The 16,470-nt window shown below is 59.4% G+C and overlaps 1 protein-coding gene across 2 annotated transcripts in view; it reads left to right on the top strand.

The window, feature by feature from the left end:
• The window catches only part of SH3GL1 (SH3 domain containing GRB2 like 1, endophilin A2), a 34,890-nt gene extending 18,661 nt beyond the window's left edge, over positions 1-16,229 (top strand). For both annotated transcript variants that reach the window (XM_019744044.3, XM_074337613.2), the window contains 9 exons: positions 10,728-10,796; positions 11,034-11,106; positions 12,032-12,175; positions 12,601-12,734; positions 12,865-13,023; positions 13,319-13,422; positions 14,064-14,188; positions 14,355-14,411; positions 14,914-16,229. In XM_019744044.3, coding sequence (XP_019599603.1) covers positions 10,728-10,796; positions 11,034-11,106; positions 12,032-12,175; positions 12,601-12,734; positions 12,865-13,023; positions 13,319-13,422; positions 14,064-14,188; positions 14,355-14,411; positions 14,914-15,110 — 1,062 coding nt within the window. In that variant the 3' untranslated portion in view covers positions 15,111-16,229. The remainder of the gene's footprint in view (positions 1-10,727; positions 10,797-11,033; positions 11,107-12,031; positions 12,176-12,600; positions 12,735-12,864; positions 13,024-13,318; positions 13,423-14,063; positions 14,189-14,354; positions 14,412-14,913) is intronic.
• The last annotated feature ends 241 nt before the right edge of the window (positions 16,230-16,470 follow it).

The raw sequence follows: 16,470 nt of genomic DNA, 5'->3' as shown, positions 1-16,470 counted from the left end.
GGTAGGAGGCAGCTGTGGGCAGACCTTGGGCAGAGAGTGGAGAACTAGCCTGGCAGCCTCTGGCCAGAATACCAGCCTAACTTGAACTTCCCATAAGCAACCAGCATAAAGGAAAATAGGGGAGGAGACGCTGTCATCCAGCCTGCTCCCGAGTCCCCTGCCCTCCTAGCCCAGCCCCCGTGGGGTGCTAGGATGAGGCAGACCACTGTGAGGGCAGATCCACCCAGCGCTTCCTGGTCTCAGATGCCGTTCTGAGCGTGCTTACGGCAGTGACAGGCCGCTCACCTCGAGCTCTCAGTTCAGTGGGAGGAGGGCCGTGACGAGGTAGGGGTGAGGTGGGTGCCTTGCAGAACAGAAGACAGCCTGGTCCCGGGTGATGTCCAAGGGAGGCAGGGGCTTGAGAGGAGGTGCCAGTGGTGTGATGGGAGAGGCAGCCAGGTTACTCCTGCCTGGATACGGAGGTGGGTGATGGAGAATCGGGGGGTTCCTGGAAGAGGGAGCTTCTTGTTAATTAGGCCTTTAAACATGGAAACGATCTTCAAGACAGGGAGAAGGTATCTGTGTTCCAGAAGGCAGGGACTCTGGGCTTTTAGGTCGGTCAGTTCATCCTCGCTTGTCATCATTGGGGTTCCTGCGGCCCCTCACTGAGACTTGTGCTGGGTACCTCCAGCCTCCTGCACAGTAGGCTGTGGTTACAGTGTTTGATGCAGAGGTTGCTCGGGGCTTTCCAGGGGCCTGGCAGCTCTGTGCCTGACAGGATTTCCAGGCCCTATTTCCCAGCCCTTCCTGAAGGTCTTTTGCATCATTGACAGCAGATGAGTTTGCAAAAACACCTTATCATTTCTGCACGTGAGTGTAGCAGAATCACGCTCTGCCAGCTGGACTGGAGGCTGGTGGCCAGCAGTTCCGCATGGGGAGCCCAGCTCGCTGTTAGTGGTACAGAGCTGGCACTGCCCTGCCAGGCAGGCCCCGGGGGATATATCGCTTCATTTGTTTGTGGGTTGGGTGTTTCTTTTTATAAGTTTTTGTCTGAACGTGATTTTCCCAGTTGTGTGACATGGCAACCTTCCTGCCCCGTCCCCAAGATTAGAAACTAAAATGTAGGAGGCTGATGTATATCCAGGTATTTTTTATCTGGCAAGAGATCCCGGTGCGACTTGTTCCTAGGAGGTGAGCCTCAGTGGATGGCTGGCATCTCAGTCAGGGGTAAAACCCCTCGGCACAGCCAGGGGTGCTGGCTTGCATCGGACCTGCTCCCAGGGGCCTGGGAGATTCTCCTGGCCAGGCGGGACCCAGTCCTGAGCCTCTGTCTCCAGCAGACTCCTGCTCGTTATTAGTCAGCTCCCTCGTCCTCCCAGCATCCTGACAGGCCTGGGCAGTCCCTGAAAATGAGGAAACAGATCAGAGGTGCAGGGGCAGCATCCAGAGTGGGTGATATAAGACTTTGGGGACCCAGTTATTCCTCCTGGTGTCACACACATACACACAAACACACACACTATACTGCCTGACCTTGGGCAAGGCACGTCACTTCCTGGGGCCTTAGTTGTCCCATTTATAAAGTGGAGGCACTTGCCCAGAGGCTGTGGCTGGGCCAGGTGGGCACTAGAGATCTCAGCTGGCTCTGTCCCTTCCCCTTGGGGTTTTCAAGGATGACAAAGGGCCAGCAAGGCAGCAAACCCAAGGAGCTATGTAGTATCAGCTGTATCTCATAGAAGCATTAAAAAATACAAATTATGTGATTCCTTCTCAGCTCCAGCAGGCCTGCCCCCACTACAAGCCGTAAGTGCTGTAGAAGCCGCTTTCCTCAGCCGACAGAATGTGGAGCCCTCCCAGCACCCGTGGGGCCCCTTCCTCCCCTATGGACTCTGAGATTAACCAGGGAACTGGTTAACCATGAGTGACAGACGGTGGGGAACGGTTTTTGTTAAGTGCTTCTGCTTTCTTTTGGGGAAACTTTATGGCTTCTTAATGGAAATCCCAGGACTGCCGATCATTAGAGTTGAAGCTGGACCAGTGCTCTGGTTCATAGATGAGGAAGTTGGGAGGGTCCCCGAGGAGCCAGGACTCGGAGTCCTGGTGTCCTGACCCCAGGCCACTGCCCGCTGCAGTGTGGCGGGGCCAGGCCTCTGTGCAGACTGGCTGTGAGGGAAAACTCTGCCGCCCCACACAGGCCAACACTCAGCCCGCCCTCTCCGCCTGCCATCCACGTGGTGGTCAGGCCAGGCCAGGCCAGGTGGGTCCCTTGTCACCCAACCTCCAGGGACTGCTGAGTCACCGGGGGGGGGGGGGGGGGGAGGGAGGGAGGTGCCTTCCTCCAACAGGGTTGAGGTCACAGCCCCTTGCAGCTACCCGTGTCCGCCCAGGCCTGCCCTCTTCCTTGGTGCCCCTGGTCACAGAGCCCTCCAGCCTTCAGGTCCTCCTGGGCCCCTGCACCTGTGTTTTGTTAGCCGCTCCTCTGGGAGGGCCCTGGGCACAGCCCCCACTCCCCTCCGACCCACCCTGTCCAGGGCAGCCTTTTGTGGGGGGCAGCGGGGCCAGTGAGAGTTGGCCTTCAGGGTGATTTGGGCGTAGAGCGTGGGCCCAACTAATCAGTCAGGTGGTATCTCCTCCACCCACGTGCTATGCCAGGTGATATGCTGGGTGACAGCAGAAACCAGTACATAGGGTCTCTGTGCCCCAGGAGCTTGCCCTCAGCTACTGGGGACAAACATGGGATGATACGTGGGGTGCCGTTAGAACTCAAAAGCACTCTGAAGGGTGGGGCTCTAACAGGAAGTGACGCCAAAGCAGGAATTAGGCCAGAACAGAAGTGGTGGGAAGAGGGGGAGCAGTCCAGAGGCTGAGGAGCAAAGATGGGGCAGGTGCCTGGAGAGGGTGACAGGCCCCACTGTGCTGAGGGTTCTGGACAGGATGCTAGGACAGGGCCTGGGAGGGGAGACCAGCGGGGAGGCTGCCCAGGGCTCCTGGGGAGAAAAGTGATATGAGTCCAAGCTGGGGGAGGGGGGCTTTTGGGGGCTCACAGTTCCCTCCTGAAGGATTCCAGAGGCTCATCAGGAAAGCACTGTGACAGCAGCATGAGGAGCAAGCCAGGCACTCGTGGAGGTCTGGTGACTGATGTCAGCGAAGAAAAATTCTTTTCAGTCCAGAGCTGAAGGGGCAGCTCTCTCTGAGTGTCAGTCCTGGAGGAACCTCTGGCTTTGGGTACTGACACCTGCAAAAGGAGGCTGGGGCTTTAAGACAAGGCCTCGGGTGCACCCCAGTTATATCTCAAGGAGCTTTGTCATCCGGCTTGCCATTCGGTCTTGACAGTCACTTTGTGATTGTTTCCCATCTGTCGTCGCCACTTCCTCTAAAGTCAGTTCTTTCCAATGGCCAGTTCCCACTTTGCCCCCAGTGTCGGTACCGTGTCCAGCTCAGACTGTTGAATTAAGCCAGATAGGTGACTAACAGAAGATTTTTTCTTTTGCGTATGGGTTCCCCCCTCATTTTAACAGCATATACCAGGCTGGGAAGTGGCAGCTGAGGCTTCACCTGTCAGTCAGCTCACTGCCTTCCAGAGAGCAAAGCGTTTATCATCTCGTGCTGGCCAGGAGTCCCGCTCTCTAGCTGACGGAGCTGGGAGCCAGGCAGCCCTGCGATGCATGTGTGTTGGGAGGCTGTGGGGCTGAAGCCACCCTAAGATGTGTCTTAAATAGCTGGCACTGCTGGGCGCAGAAAACTACCTAGACTGCAAGAGGCCAGGTCTGACCAAGGCCCCTGTGCCAGGCTCCCTTCCCTAGTAACAGCCAGCCTGCCCCCCTGGCTGGGAGACGCCACAGCTGGCTTGTCCCTGCAGTCTGGGGGACCCGAGGGTTCTGAACTGGTTTCTGATCCACCAGCCCCAGGCCCGAGCAACCTTCCCTTCTGCTGAGAGAACACCTTGAGCTTCAAAAGTCACTCCTGCTGCTGCCAGAACTCAGTTTCCAACGGACGCGTGACACAGTGGCCCGGAGGTGTGTCTCGGGGCCCGTTTCTGCCCCTTGGGGCCTGATCTGGTGCCCAGTTTGGAATTTCCACATGAAAAGTAACTTTAAAAGCTTTTCCCTGGTTGATCATGTCCACCATTCCCGTTCACAAAGCTGCTGCTTAAAACAACACTTAGGTTTGATCACCATGTGGAGAGGAAATGAAGGGTACCAGCAAATCCAGGGATATTTCCGAGTTCTCAGGATGCTGAAGGAAGCTCTGATGTGTCAGAACTCCTCCCTCCGTGGGGTTAACAAAAGGCTGATGACTTACTCTTTCAGTCAGTTCGCAAGTATTTACAAAGGACCTGTGATGGACGAGGTCTCTTCCTGGCTGCCAGAGACTCAGTCTTATGCTCACCATCTCCTTGGCTTAAGGGGTTGATTTCTATCCTCTGGTTCCTCCCAGTCGGGGTATGAAGGTTCATTTGGGTACAAATGATGTTTCTGTGGCCTCTGCTTCGGTGGCACCTCTCCCTGGCCCCTATGGGTCACTGCCCAGCCCCATGCCCTGTGGCCTTCACTCAGAGCCATGTGGGAGCTCTGCGCTGCCTGGAATCAGCACCGCCCCTGTCAGCAAGCATTTCATAATCGGGCCACTCACAAGGGCCCAGGCTTTGGAAATCATCCTGTGTATCCTGGCAACACTGGGGGCCACCGAAGGTTTTCTGGGCAGGGACAGACACGTTGAGAGCAGCCAGTGCACTGCACACGTTACCTCCCCAGAAGCACACTTGGCCCAGCTTTCCAGAAAGAGAGTCTTGTTAGCCAAAGAATGCACCCTCTCCTGTCTCTGCCAGCATCTCCAAGTTGGGGGCCCAGGAACTCAAGCAGAGCAAGGAGGTTGAGAAGGCCAGCAGCTTCATGTGTCGCCCAGGCAGCAAACCAGCTGGGGCTCTGCCCGTGTCGTGGGCTGAGTCACGAGACAGGAGACCATAATGGAAACCAGAGGGGTTGATTTGAGGTGTTTGGCACACATCTCTCCAGATGTTAGGCCAGCAGGGAGGGGAGTTGCAGTTGGATTTAGAGGCAAAGGGTGCTCCTTCCCTCCCTTCCCATCCCCTTGCCTTCATCCCAGCTCAGGAATTTCTCAGCCCTGCCCAGGGCCATCACAGTCCCTCTTGGGCTGCCCATGTCCAAGCACTCTGTACACAGGACGCCTCCCCACGGCCCTCGGAAGCCCACGCCCTTCGGGCCAGGCCTGCGCAGGCCCCCCGGCTTCACCCCATCCCATCACTGACCAGTCCTCCAGTACCGGGTGCCGCACGGGATGGACCAGCCAGCCTGGCAGGCCTGGGCAAAGCGCCTCCACTTTCAGCTCCCCGGGCTTTAAGTTCTCCTGACTCATCCCTCGGTTTGCTCATCTGTAAATGGGTGCACCAGTCCCTGCATTGATGTCAAGCAGATGTGACAATTGACCTCATGCAGGAACGTGCCTACACGGTCCTGGTACGTGGCGGCCTTTGTGCCCCTGAACCTGTCTCACCCAAAACACCCGGCTCTGCCTGTTGGGACCCTGCCCTTCCTTTGAGGTGCAGGGGGGGTTTTGGGCTGTGCCGCTCATCCAGCCAGGAGAGCATCCCGCTGCCATGTTGGCATGTTTACACCTCCCTGCGGCTCTCATCACATTCTCCTCTGTGTTGCCATCACTTCTGACATTCTCGTCTCCCTCACTAGAGGGCGCTCCTCAAGGCCAGGCCCGTCTCCCGGGTCTTACATACCCCTCCCGCTCCAGACACGATTCATCCCATTACATGGCAGTCGGCTAGTGCTGCCTCTGACTCCCGTCCCGACAGGGGTTGCTAGATGGAGCCAGAGTGCTCACGCCTGAGAGCCGAGCGTCCCAGCGCCTCAGCCAGGAGGGCCAGCCACTGACCCAGACCTTGACGGTGGCTCCTTCAGGGCACAGAGATAGGTGGCTGGGCCTGAACCCTCAAGGCCTGAACCCTCCTCTGTCTCCATGCTGATGGCTCTGGCTCTCCAGCCAGTGCCCACGACCCGCTTCTCTGTGCCTGGTCCTGGGCTGGGCCCTTAACGCTGAGGAGCGGGCTGCTCCTTAGCCCTGGTGGGAAGTGTCACCCTAGTGCACTCCCAGACAGGCAGGGAGAAGTCAGCCAGGCAGAGGGCAGGTGGGGAGGCTGCCCCCAGACCCTGGCCCGTGCCAGGAGAGGACAGGAGGCCCGGCTGTTATCTGGTCATCGAGCGCTACACGTGGCCACCCAGAGCATGATGGCTGCACGTGGTGCGAGGACGTTGAGCAAGAAACGTGGAGCACCCATCCTAGACAACGAGGCTCCACGCAGCCGTTTATCTCCCCTCCTCCCGCCGCCTCCTTTTTTTTCTTCCGAAACTCTTAATTCATCAGAGCAAATTGTCTATTTGGGTCACAGAGCCTGCAGATTGGCCTGTTTATTTTCCGTGTCATATTGATCCGGTTTCTCTGCTGAGATGATTCAATTACGAGGCCTGTGGTTGGCACCGCCATCCCACTTGGCAGGGTTCAAATTGGTCCTCCAACTGCCATCAAGCGGCTGCTGCAGATGTGCCTGCCCTGTGAGGGGCAGCCATTGTCCAGCATCTCTGGGTGAAAGCTTCTCCTGCCTTTGTTTCCTGCTTCGCTCCTCCAGTGGCTGCCCTGCCATCCCTTGGCACACAGCACCTTTTCAGCGCCTTTTGTGCACTGTCCCAGGGAACATTCTCTTTCTCTCCTGCCTGTCAGAGTCCTTGCTCCTCTCCAAAGAGAGGCAGAGGTCTAGAGTGCTGAAGAACGCCAGCCTTTGAAAGAACAGCTCCCTTCTCGGACTAGTCTTTACTGTTAGTGCCCGCAGGCCAGCACATGAGGACAGAAATCACAGGTGCTGTGGGAGGAAGCCCCTCTCCGTTCCAGGCCTTTTCACTTCCCCGGTGCCCGGTCACAGCTGTCGTCAGACAATTCAAAACCCTGAGATCGGCCTGAATAGGTCAGCCCGTTGCAGTCCCTTGTGGGCATGTCATAAGTAGGACCATGCAGAGTCCAGGATGGATGGGGTCTGGGGGTTCCCAGGAGAGTAGCCTGAGTGGGCCCAGAATGGGGGCACATGAACAGGACTGGGGGGGCTTCTTTTACTCCCTCACTGGCAGTAACCACCTCTGTAGTCAAGGCCGCAATTTGAACTCGGGGGAACACGGAGCTGTGCACCCCGCTCTGCAGCCTGGGCTGAGGGCAGGGCACCCTATTCCCAAAGGTTAAAAATACTAGCATGGTGTGAGTCCATCTATGCCAGTTCCAGGAAAGGTGCCTCTAGAGTGAGAGACGGCAGAACCCGGGTTGCCTGGGATGGGGGCAGGATGGCTGGTGGATGGCCCGAGGGAACTTCCTGCAGCCCTGGAGGTGCGGCTCTGACCCCGAATTGAGGTGCTGTCACTGAAACTCATCAAAGTGTGCGCTCATGGTGGGTGGGTCGTGTGCTAGGCCAGCCATGCCTCGGTAAAGCCGTTTAAATAGAGACAGACACAGGCAGGTGGGTACCCAGAGGTGTCACAGAGCAGCCCTCGGCATCACCTGGCCAGCTCCCCTCACCCTGCCCACCGGAACACACCCTGCTCCAGGCCCTCCGTGGAGCACACAGCCACGAGTGCTGCCCAAGGCCCATGCTGTGCCAGCGTAGGAAGAATGCAGCCACCAACCAGGCAGGCATGGCCTCTCTTCACGGGCTCACATCAGTGCTAGACAGACGAAACAGACGGAGTTCCAGGTGGAAAGTGAAATATGCCGTGCAGGCAGCGCCAGGCCATGGGCACCGGAGAGCACAGAGCCAGGGCTGGGGTTGGGATGTGAGACCAAGAGCCAGCCTCACAGGCCCAAGAAGCGCCCCGCAGGCAAGAGGCCACTGCATGTTGGACTGTGGTGGCCTCTCCCACATTGACTTATCACCCTTGGTTGTACCTGAACTGGGACACGTCAGGGGACCTTCCAGCTCGGGCTGGGCCCTGTGTTGGCACCAGTGTGGCTTTCACAGCAGCAGCCATTGTGGGGCTTACTGCTATTGCCTCAGGCTGTGACCCAGCCAGGCGGGGCCCAAGAGACATTGTTTTCCACACACCACCAAGGTCACAGCCCTGCGGGAGATTGGGCAGCAGTCACCCTTCTCCCCTGCCAGCCCCCCGGCGGTGCTGCAGCCAGCGGGGGGCTTTCCATCCACACCGTGAGCTCGTGGGGTCCCTGCCTGTTCATTAGATGTGAGAGGAAGAGGGGGCTTCAGTCCACAGCATGCTGGGCCCCACCAGGCACTGTGCCTCAGTTTCCTCCTCCTGGTGTGGGAACACAATCAGGATGTAGGGAGCACCCAGCGAGGGGATGTGGGGGGCGGCCTGTTATTTGGGGTGCAGACTAGACTCCACAGTAGACATGTTATTTCCACAGCAACATCTGCCACTCTTGTCGGCCCCACAGACGCGTACAAACCTGAGCAGGACTGAAGTGTCGGGGTGGTGGCCCCCCTCATAGACAGGGTACCCCCAGCCCCATGACCCCTCCATCCAGACAGCGAGTGTCCCGACCCTGAGCATCCAGGGTTGGCCACTATCCCCTCCACAGCCCCTAGGAAAGCCGGCTCCTTCCACTCAAAGGTGCTGCCTTGTAACCCACACATGGTTCCCAGCTCTGCCCGTATACCACTCGGGTTCCCTCTCCACTGGGCCACAGTCTGCGCCCCACACTCCACTGTGTCCCTTCCTTGCTGGATTCATATGTGGCTTCTTTGGTTTTCCCGTTTCCTTTTGAGCTCTTGTCGTCTTTCCATCTGTTTCTTCCTGTTGCAAAACAGCCTTGGAGAGAAGGGATGTGGGGGGACGATCAGCCACCTCCTATGGGACTTGAGCCCAGAGTTCCCAGGCAGGGGTGGGGTGGGAACCCTGGTAGGAGCCCAGTGGTTCCTTCAAGGCCCCCCAGTGCCCGAGTGCAAGGACGGCCCGGTAAATCTGGAGCGGAGTCCCGGGTTCCAGGGGAGACAGGGAGGTGACACTCCTGTGGGGCCTGGAAAAGGCTGCAGGGCCTGCCTGAGCCTCTGCCCTCAGAGGAAGGGGCTCTTCCCTGGGGGAGCGGCTCCCGGCACTGCCTCACGCCAAGCAGGCTGCCTGGCCCCAGTGCCCTCGGCCCGGAAGGTGTGGTTTTGAGCACTGGCGCTTCAGCTGCTCTTCCCTTTCACCAGAAGAGAGTCTCACGTCAGGCGGCTCAGTCACTTCCCTCTTTGGCAACCACCGAATTTGAGAACATCCTGTTTTACCATAATCAAAAGAAATGAAACTGTCCCATGAAATAAAGTGGAACCCCCCCCCCCCAAAATGCTTAGGGGAATCCAAGGTCTTTGCTTACGAAGTCCTTAGCAGATACTGGAGGGCAGCCCCTGCCTCTCTTCTGAGACCCCCTAGAGGACGGTGCACAGCAGAGCATGGCCAAGCAGCTCCAGGTGGTCACGGTCCCTGGCTGGTGCCTGCACCAGCCCCACTTCCTTCCTGTCCCCCCACGGCAGTCCCTCCACTCCTCTCACCTGTACCCAGTCCCCACCTGGGGTGTGGCCAAGTTGAGAATCACTGACTTTCAGGGACACACTGTCTGGTTCCCTCTTGACCCTGGTGGGGGGCACAGCAGATAAAGACAGTCTAGGCCTGCCCTGGACTTCTCAGTCCCCTTGGAGGGACAAGACGCGCAGGGAAAGTAACAGTGGTCAGAGGCATGGGCAGCACGGATAGCCAGTGCTTACCAGGTGTGCCCCTTTGTGCATACCTGTTGCCCCATTCTACAGAGGGAAAAGTTGAGGCCCAGTAAAGCCAATTGCCCAAGACCACACAGAGGGCAGTGGACCCGTCCTGTGCACCAGTGGTCTGAGCACCCCTCCAAGCTGGTTGCCACCGGGCGTCCTCAGGAGCCCCAGGAGGGGTCCTTATGGGTGGGCAGAGACTGCTGCCCGGCCATCAGGACGTGTGTGTGTGCATGCGTGTATGCGTGTGATTAAACATGAAAAACGTGCCAGAGTGCTGTTCAGATGTGTGTGTGTGCAAATGCATATGCATGAGAAGTGACTTCCAGGAACCATGACAGTTGGCCTGTGTGGGGCAGGTCGTTCCCTCTCCCTTGGCTCTTGTCAAACACAGCAGCTCCCACGTTCTCTCAACCACAGGACTGCAGACGTGCTTGCCTCTCAGGCGCCTCTGCATATGGGGGGAAGTGCCATACCCAGTGATCCCTGAGCTTGCTTCTGAGAGGCAGGAATTCGATGGGGAGTGGGAAGCGTGCGATTCCCTGAGTGAAGAGGATCGGTGACCCTCGTCACCACACCTATAGCTGAACTGTGGCACTGCCACAGGGTGTGGGCACCTCAGCCCCAGGAGGGGCCTTCACTCAGCTGTGGTTGGTCTGCATGGTGTACATGGCCCTGCCTGGTTGGGGGCACTCTCAGGTGCTCTGGAGCCATTGGCACAGCCTGGCAGGCTGGGCATGGAGGACTTCCAGCAGAATGTGCCCCTGCCCTGGTTGAAGGGGGGTGTGGATTTGGAGCCAGGGCCTTGCTCAGCCACCCATCTTGCTGTCAGTGGCCAAGTTCAGCATCCCTGGGAAGCCATCAAGCATATCCTGACCCAGTGTTCTCCCACCAGCAGCAGACATGCTTGGAAGGCTCTTGCGGCTTCCTCTCCTGAGACTCAGACTCTTTTCTCTTGCTCTGTCCCCCCCCCCCCCCACAGCTGGTCAGTGAGAAGGTCGGAGGGGCTGAAGGGACCAAGCTTGATGATGACTTCAAAGAGATGGAAAAGGTAATGGGAGAGGTGGTGCCTGACTGTCCTGGCCCTGTTCTCCCAGCCCTCCCTGGGGCCCAGCTCTGACCGCTGGGGGCTGGGGAGGCTTATGAGGATGGACTAAACAGGTAGCAGGGCTCCCCCAGCCCTGAGGGGCAGGCAGTCCCGAGCAGTGGGCCGTGAGGTAGGCAGGAGCCGGGGAGCAGGGCAAGAGCTGTCCAGGTGGTTTTGAAACCCCACAAACTCTCTTTACAGAAGGTGGATGTTACCAGCAAGGCCGTGGCGGAAGTCCTGGCCAGAACCATTGAATACCTGCAGCCCAACCCAGGTAAGGGTGTCAGCTGCGAGGGGTCTGCCCCTGCCTCCTCAGGGCTCTGTCAGTCGGGAATCTTTCAGAGCAAGAAGAGGCCATGGAAAGACTCACAGAACTGAAATGCCCAGGGGTAGGCGGGTTTCAGGCATGGTTGGATCCAGGGGTCTAAAGGGTCAGGTGTTTCCTTTCTGTTTCATCTGATAGCTTTCATTCCTTATGTCATTCGAGCCTTAAATCTCCTTAAAGCCAACAGTCCCAGCAGAAAAGAGCATCTTCTCCCCACCCCAACTGATTAATTGAACCAATTTAATTGGGTTCCCATCCCTAGTATGTCCAGCCCAGGCCACACACTTGCGTTTGGAGCATGAGGTGGTCTCCTAGGATGAGACAGAGGAAAGTCCAAATGCTGGTTCTCATAGTGGGAGGTGATGGACATAGGACAGGCAGCAAACCCAGGCGTGTCCATTCGAGACATGTGCCAGGGACAGAGCTGAGTGAGCAGAGGCACAAGCACACTCCCACCCCCACCCCAGCAGAGACCCATGTGCGGGGTGCCTGTACCTGCTCACCACCACTTGTGGGGTGCTACTCTCCAGGCCAAGGAGGGGAGGGTCTCGGTCAGGGCCATGCTCCAGGATGAGGCAACCCTGGGGGGGTCCTAAGAAGCCGGTCACCTCTCCTGCCCGCTGCCCATGATCCTTTGTGGCCACGAGAGCAGAGGAGGGCAAGTCTGTTTGGGGGTTCTCCTCATAGCCTGGTTGTCAGCACGAATGGCACCTGAGGTGTCTTGGGCCAAGAGAGCTCTTTGGAGTGGAAATCAATGGTCCTTGGGGGGACACGCGGACCCAGGGCAGAGAGGGGCAGCTGGCAGTGCTGGCTGAGCGCAGGCGTGGCAAGTCCTGGAGAAACCACCCGTGTGCCCCCTCCCATTACATTCCAGCCTCGCGGGCCAAGCTGACGATGCTCAACACCGTTTCCAAGATCCGAGGGCAGGTGAAGAACCCCGGCTACCCGCAGTCAGAAGGCCTGCTGGGCGAGTGCATGATCCGCCATGGGAAGGAGCTCGGCGGCGAGTCCAACTTCGGTGAGGGCGGCAAGAAGGCCGGGCCTCAGCAGGGAGGCGGGAGGCGGCCAGGCTGAGAGGCCCAGGGGCCCAGGGGCCCAGAGCCTCCCCACACTGGCGAGCAGGGCACTTCCCTCCAGAGCTCCAGAATCTCTTCTAGTGTTGGCTAGTCCCTGGGTGAGGGTCCCTCTATGCCCCCCATGGTGTGAGGAGGAGCCCAGCAAAGGCTGAGGGAAGACCCCCCCCACCCCACAGCTGGTTCAGGGCAAACCTGGCTCCTCAGAGCGTGGGAGGGCGGATAGTTTGTCACCTGTCATTGCGAGCCCTCAGCCACTGCAGCTCAGATTCAGACTTTAGGGTACCTTTCTGTGAATTCTGGTCCATGGTTTTGGCTTTGGGGTAGGGGGGCGTATTGGTAGTTGGAGGTGTCTTGGCCTCTTCCGCAGGTGACGCCTTGCTAGATGCGGGGGAGTCCATGAAGTGCCTGGCTGAGGTGAAGGACTCCCTGGACATAGAGGTCAAGCAGAACTTCATTGACCCCCTCCAGAACCTGTGCGACAAAGACCTGAAGGAGATCCAGGTACGGTGTGACGGCCTGTCCCTGCCTGCCCCCAGGACAGCCCTCAGGGCTCCCTCCCATCCTGGCCCGGGGGCGGCCCGCCTGGGGTCCGGGCGCCAGCTGCCCGTGTGACCCTCGTCCCCGCCCTCAGCACCACCTGAAGAAGCTGGAGGGCCGCCGCCTGGACTTCGACTACAAGAAGAAGCGGCAGGGCAGGATCCCCGACGAGGAGCTGCGCCAGGCCCTGGAGAAGTTCGAGGAGTCCAAGGAGGTGGCCGAGACCAGCATGCACAACCTCCTGGAGACCGACGTGCGTCCATGGCACGGGGACCACCCTGGGGGGGCCCTGAAACAAGCCCAGTGAGGGTGCCAGCTTTCCAGGCCTCCGTGCTGTTCAGAGCATGAAGGGGGAATGCGGACCAGAGTGGGGGAACCCCTGAGGCTTTGGGGTCTCTTTTTCGGGCCGTTCACCCTTGTCCTGCTACAGCTCGAGGGTCATCCGGGCCCCTGTGCCTGAAACAGTCTGGGATGGCTCCCTGCAGGAGGTGGCCTGCAGATGGGGGTCAGAGAGCGGCCCCTCTTCATTGTTGGCTGGTCGCTTGCAGATTGAGCAGGTGAGCCAGCTCTCCGCCCTGGTGGACGCCCAGCTGGACTACCACCGGCAGGCCGTGCAGATCCTGGACGAGCTGGCCAACAAGCTCAAGCGGAGGTGAGCCCCTGCCCCCTCTGTGCTAGCCGGGAAAAGCCTAGTGGCCTTGGGGTCCCTGCAAACCTAGAGTGGCTACTGCAGATTCCTGCGCTGGCCCGTGATGCCCCGTGCACCTCCCCCCGACAGCCTAGCCCTGCTGGGAGCACGACCCACAGCCTGGGAGCTCGCTTTTCACAAACACTCTGAGCTGGGAGGGTGGGAGTGGGGGGTCCCAGGAGGGAGCAGGACCTCCTTGGGCTTGTTCTGGTCTCCGAAGGAGTGAGCTGGAGTGACCTGAGGACCGTAGGCAGCCTGAGGGAGGTGGGCTTACCCAGGGCTGACCCCAGGGACTCCTCCACCTCTGCTGTTCTGCAGGCGCTCGGGTGGAAAAATGGTTCCCTGCTGGGACTGAGGGTGCTTCAGGGTTCAGTAAGACCCAGCTGATTGGCAACCTGAGAAACGGCCAAGTCTGGGGAGCCGGTCTGGGGGTTCCCTGGGATTCCCCTGTGTGCTGTGTCCCCCTCATAGCCTCCCCAGCGCTCCTCCGCCCACGTGGCAGCAGTATAAACAGCTGAGGGGGTTCCCTGGCCTTGACACAGCGGGCTCAGGGCGAGCTGAGGACCAGCCCCTGTGGCTGCTCACACCTGTCCCTTCGCTGTCAGGATGCGGGAAGCCTCTTCACGCCCCAAGCGGGAATACAAGCCCAAGGCCCGGGAACCCTTCGACCTGGGAGAGCCTGAGCAGTCCAATGGGGGCTTCCCCTGCACGCCGGCTCCCACCATCACAGGTAACAGGAGCAAAGGGCCACGCTGTCCCAGGGCCTCAGAGCAAGGCCGCTCCATCCAGACTGTGGGCCGGGTGCCCCCTGATTACCCTGCAGAAGGGGCCCCCAGGGATGGGACCAGGCCTCACCCACTGTTCTCAGCTTACCTCTGTGCTTTGTGTGCAAGCAGCTTCGTCGTCTTTCCGCTCTTCTGACAAGCCCATCCGGACCCCGAGCAGGAGCATGCGTGAGTGTCCCCCTGCCTCAGTTTATAACACTGCCTTCCAGTCTGTTCTGGAAGGGTCTTTCTCATTCTGCTTCTCTGGTAGAAGGGGGCTCCCACTGTGGTCGGTACTCTCAGCCCCTTGCGAGCAGGGATGGAGCTGGGTGCCAGGCACCATATCCCCGCCTTGCCATGTGCAAGAGGGACTGCTGTGACACCCAGGGCACCCACCAGCTCTAGGCTCTCTGAGTGGCACCCTGAGGGCAGTGGGCACCCCCAGCTCCTTCCAGGAGCATTGTGATGACCATTCATAGAACCCTTTCCATCTCTCGTGTCACTTGCTCCTCCTTCCCAATGACCCTGGGGAGCAAGAGGAAAGAGTGGCTCTCCTTGGGGGAAACTGAGGCACATCGAGGCAGCAGGCCCGGGGGGCCTGGCTGTGTCACCCTGCACAGTGGAAGAGCCCAGGGAGCCTTGGGTCCGAGCGGCACGCCTAGACCTTACACCCAGCCCTGCCCACCCCCAGCGCCCCTGGACCAGCCGAGCTGCAAGGCGCTGTACGACTTTGAGCCCGAGAATGATGGGGAGCTGGGCTTCCACGAGGGCGACATCATCACGCTGACCAACCAGATCGACGAGAACTGGTACGAGGGCATGCTCCACGGCCAGTCGGGCTTCTTCCCCCTCAGCTACGTGGAGGTGCTGGTGCCCCTGCCTCAGTGACGGCGTGGGCCTGCCTGCTCTTCCGTCCAGGTCGCCTGCATTCCACTTGCCCCAAAGCGCAGCCAGGGGCGCTGCTCTCAGGGCAGCAACGCCAGCGGGGAGGCCAGGGCCCCTGTTTACACTAGTTCTCACCCACAGCAGTGGGGGGGGCTCCCCTCCCCACTCCACGCGGCTGCCCTGAGGGGGCTCACACTAAGGTGCTCTTAGAAACACTAACTTCCTCCTGCCCCCTCCAGGACTGGGAACTCTGGTGGGTGCACGCACATGCGTGCACACACCCCCCCCACCCTCCACACTGGCCCACCCTGACCTGCCCTCACTGGGAGGGGATGGAAAGTCTGTGTGATGGGGTGGTACGAGCAGGACCCCTGATTGAGACTTGCCACCTTGCTTTTAAATCCTCCTGAGACTTTCCCAGGCGCCTGCTCACCCACAGATGCCACCTCCCCGGGAGGGCCTCGTCCAGGGGTCCCCAGAGGCCAGGTCTCTAAGGACAGGCCCTGTCCTCAGCTTCAGGGCACTGAGCCCCACACACCCGTGCTCACCCCCTCCCCATGTTCCCTCAGTCCCTGCCTGCCGGTGCCCCACCCCCAGCCAAGCACATGGAGCGTTTCTCTGGTACCAGCTGCGCACACAGCACACACACAACACATCATACATGGGACCATGGGACCCCCCCCCACCCCAGTTTCCTTTCCGCCGAAGGTCAAGCACAAAGGCTTTGATGAGTCAATGTTCCCAGAAGCCTGGCTCCTGGGGTCATGCTGGGGAAGGTCATGGGGCGCTTCCCTCCCCCCGCCCCTGGGCTGGCTGCCGTACCCTGACCGTAGTGGCCCTGGCTATCTCCTCCAGACCAAGGCAGGCAGCTGCCCAGACCAGTAGGGCCCCCGCCCTGCAGCTGCTTCCCCTCTGGCCTAGTCTGAAATGGCCTCCATGGGGGGACTTGGGCCTAGTTCACATTCCCTTCCTGCAGTGACCCTGCACAGACCCCTGGACACCATTACTTGGGGGACACACAGGCATCCTGACCAACCCAAGCAGCGTAGCTTTGGTCACGTCTAGGGCAGATGGAAATGTCTTCCTGATTTTTTAAAAAAGTATTAAATGTCTCTTTCTATAGCCTCTTGACTGGTTATGGTGTAGGGCAGGCCTTTCCCAGGCTCACCCAGACACTCATGGCCTTCCCGAGGGTTCTCTGGTCAGGGCTGGGCCCACGCAGCTCCCACAGTGGGACCATGAAGGGTGGCTGTCATTTACCCAGCCACCAGTGTGGGAGGTATGTCCCCAAGACGCCCCTCCCACAGTCCCAGGAAGGAGCAGCGCTAGGGTCAGCCCAGCACAGTCCACACACACAGCTCCA

The sequence above is a fragment of the Rhinolophus sinicus genome, chromosome 15, assembly GCF_057876585.1.
Source record: "Rhinolophus sinicus isolate RSI-liver-muscle chromosome 15, RSI-T2T, whole genome shotgun sequence".
Lineage (NCBI taxonomy): Eukaryota > Metazoa > Chordata > Mammalia > Chiroptera > Rhinolophidae > Rhinolophus > Rhinolophus sinicus.
Note: the sequence above shows the minus strand (reverse complement) of the source record. Positions and strands in the feature narration are given on the sequence as shown.